This window comes from Molossus molossus, unplaced genomic scaffold, assembly GCF_014108415.1.
Source record: "Molossus molossus isolate mMolMol1 unplaced genomic scaffold, mMolMol1.p scaffold_m16_p_13, whole genome shotgun sequence".
NCBI classification, from domain to species: Eukaryota; Metazoa; Chordata; class Mammalia; order Chiroptera; family Molossidae; genus Molossus; species Molossus molossus.
The window spans coordinates 50,716,946-50,719,444 of NW_023425348.1; the positions used below are offsets into that span (position 1 = coordinate 50,716,946).

The following is a 2,499-nucleotide window of genomic DNA, read 5'->3' on the forward strand; positions in this document are numbered from 1 at the left end:
CAAACAATAGAAACTGATGAAAGGATTTTCTATAACACACCTAGATTCTTTCTGCAGTCTGATACTATCCTGAGTCTGTCTTTCCTTTGTCTGGTCACATATAGCCACATGGAGAATATCTATTCCAGGGATCAAAATAAAACGCAGTTTCTATATTGTGTGTCTTCTTGTTTAAATTGCAATTGTCGGAGTTCAGAAATGAAGATTCTTCCAATATGCTGAAATCTTCCTGAGCGTGGGCTGCTGGAGATGGGACACATTCTGGTGTCCTCCTCAGGGATCATTGGTAACTGTTGGCTCACTTCCTTTGCTTTCCTTCCCACTTTTTTATTTTATAGAAAACATATCCTGACTCACGTCAAGATCTTCCATTGTGCCTCAAGACCCTTCTCTTCAGAAATGCTTGGCCTGACTTCTTAGCATCACTGTCCAGTGCTAAAAAAAAAAACAGAAAAGCAGGGAAAAGTCAGGAGATGTATAGATATATATGGTGTGCCTCAGTTCAGTCTGAAAACGGTTAGTATTCTCCCCCAAAAATTGTGAACCCCATAATCTGACTTGTTTTTTACATTTTTTGAAAGTACACTGTTTGATCTTCAGCAACTATAACAAGAGAGGCAGAGAACAAGACCACAGCAGGTTCCCTTTCCAAGGGTATAATAGAGTATATAGAATATATGGAGACTTCTTCCCGCAGCATTAATGCCCAGTGAAGTCCTGGGCAGAAGAATGATGTGGGGAAACTGGACAATTGTCAGTGAGTTTGTTCTTGTGAGTTTCTCAGCTTTGTCTTCTGAGCTACAAGCTCTACTGTTTCTCCTTTTTTTGATCATTTACCTGGTTACCCTAATGGGAAATCTCCTCATCATCCTGGTCACTACAGCTGACTCTGCCCTACAAAGTCCTATGTACTTTTTCCTCAGGAACTTGTCCTTCCTGGAGATAGGTTTTAACTTGGTCATTGTACCCAAGATGCTGGGGACCCTGATCATCCAAAACACAACTATCTCCTTCCTTGGCTGTGCCACTCAGATGTATTTCTTCTTCTTCTTTGGGGCTGCTGAGTGCTGCCTCCTGGCCACAATGGCGTATGACCGCTACGTGGCCATCTGCGACCCTTTGCGCTACCCAGTCCTCATGGGCCGCAGTGCCTGTGCCCAGCTGGCAGCTGCTTCTTGGTTCTCAGGGTTTCCAGTGGCCACTGTGCAAACCACATGGATTTTCAGCTTCCCTTTCTGTGGCCCCAACAGGGTGAACCACTTCTTCTGTGACAGCCCCCCTGTCATTGCACTGGTCTGTGCTGATACCTCTCTGTTTGAACTGGAGGCTCTGACAGCCACTGTCCTGTTCATCCTCTTCCCTTTCTTGATGATCCTGGGGTCCTATGTTCGCATCCTCTCCACTATCTTCAGAATGCCCTCAGCTGAGGGGAAACGCAAGGCCTTCTCCACCTGTTCCTCCCACCTCCTGGTTGTCTCCCTTTTCTACAGCACTGCCATCCTCACATACTTCCGACCCCGGTCCAGCACCTCACCTGAGAACAAGAAGCTGCTGTCGCTCTCCTACACAGTGGTGACTCCCATGTTGAACCCCATCATCTACAGCCTAAGGAATAGTGAAGTGAAGGCTGCACTGAGGCGGGTCACCCACAGGACCCTGGGCCCACAGAAACTGTGATTCAGATGGAAACGGAAGGGGTAGAATGCAAGGACAAAGGAAAGAAAAACAAATTCCTCAAATGCACTCCGCTCTGCAGGAGCCACAGTGTACTCACTGGGATCTTGGACTTTGTACTGGAATTCATTTCTAAAAAGAACAAGAGTGTTAAAAGAAAGAACTGCAGTGGCCCCAGGGTTCTGCGGGACTGTGGCTTCAATGTCTCTGAAGATGCCGCTGGTCTACACAGATTAGGTGCCCATCTGAAGGTTGAACACTTCACTACAATTGGCCTTTTTTGTTGTTTTAAATTTTTTTTGTTTTGTTTTAACTGTTTCTTGAACTTCTTCATCGATGTCATTTTATAATTTTCTGCTTCACTTTCTTCTATTTGTCCAAAAACTCCACCTGCAACTTTAAAGGATCTTTTTTGTTTACAAGGTAATGTAATGTTAATAAATAGTCGAGTTTTGTTTCATTCTTTCTTTTTATATTTTCAACAAATTTTTATTCAGTTCTCAGCATGTGTTAGACCCTGTTTAGGCCCAGAAGACACATTGGTGAATAAAACAGACAAATGTCTTGCCTCCTGGAAATTATAGTGAGAGAGAATAAAAAGATACTTTAAAACTCTGCTGGCTTATAAAGTACACATATTTAGAGTGCTAGCAATTGAATTCTTCTTCTGCTACTATAATTGGTCGGTGCCTCAACTGGAGAAAGAAAATTCCACACTCCTGGCAGCTGCCTCAATCTCAGATTATCCACCTTGAATATGAGAGTTGCTTGACTGAAAGGGTTGAAGGAATCCCCAGTCAAGTATAAGTGGGCAAATTATAGAAA

At 43.7% G+C, this 2,499-nt stretch overlaps 1 protein-coding gene across 1 annotated transcript; it reads left to right on the forward strand.

Annotated features, from left to right (window-relative positions):
• The first annotated feature begins 712 nt into the window (after positions 1 to 712).
• On the forward strand, positions 713 to 1,691 carry LOC118628420 (olfactory receptor 10A4). Its single transcript, XM_036259386.1, has one exon. It carries the CDS (start codon positions 730 to 732, stop codon positions 1,675 to 1,677), a length of 948 nt encoding a protein of 315 aa, XP_036115279.1. The 5' UTR covers positions 713 to 729; the 3' UTR covers positions 1,678 to 1,691.
• The last annotated feature ends 808 nt before the right edge of the window (positions 1,692 to 2,499 follow it).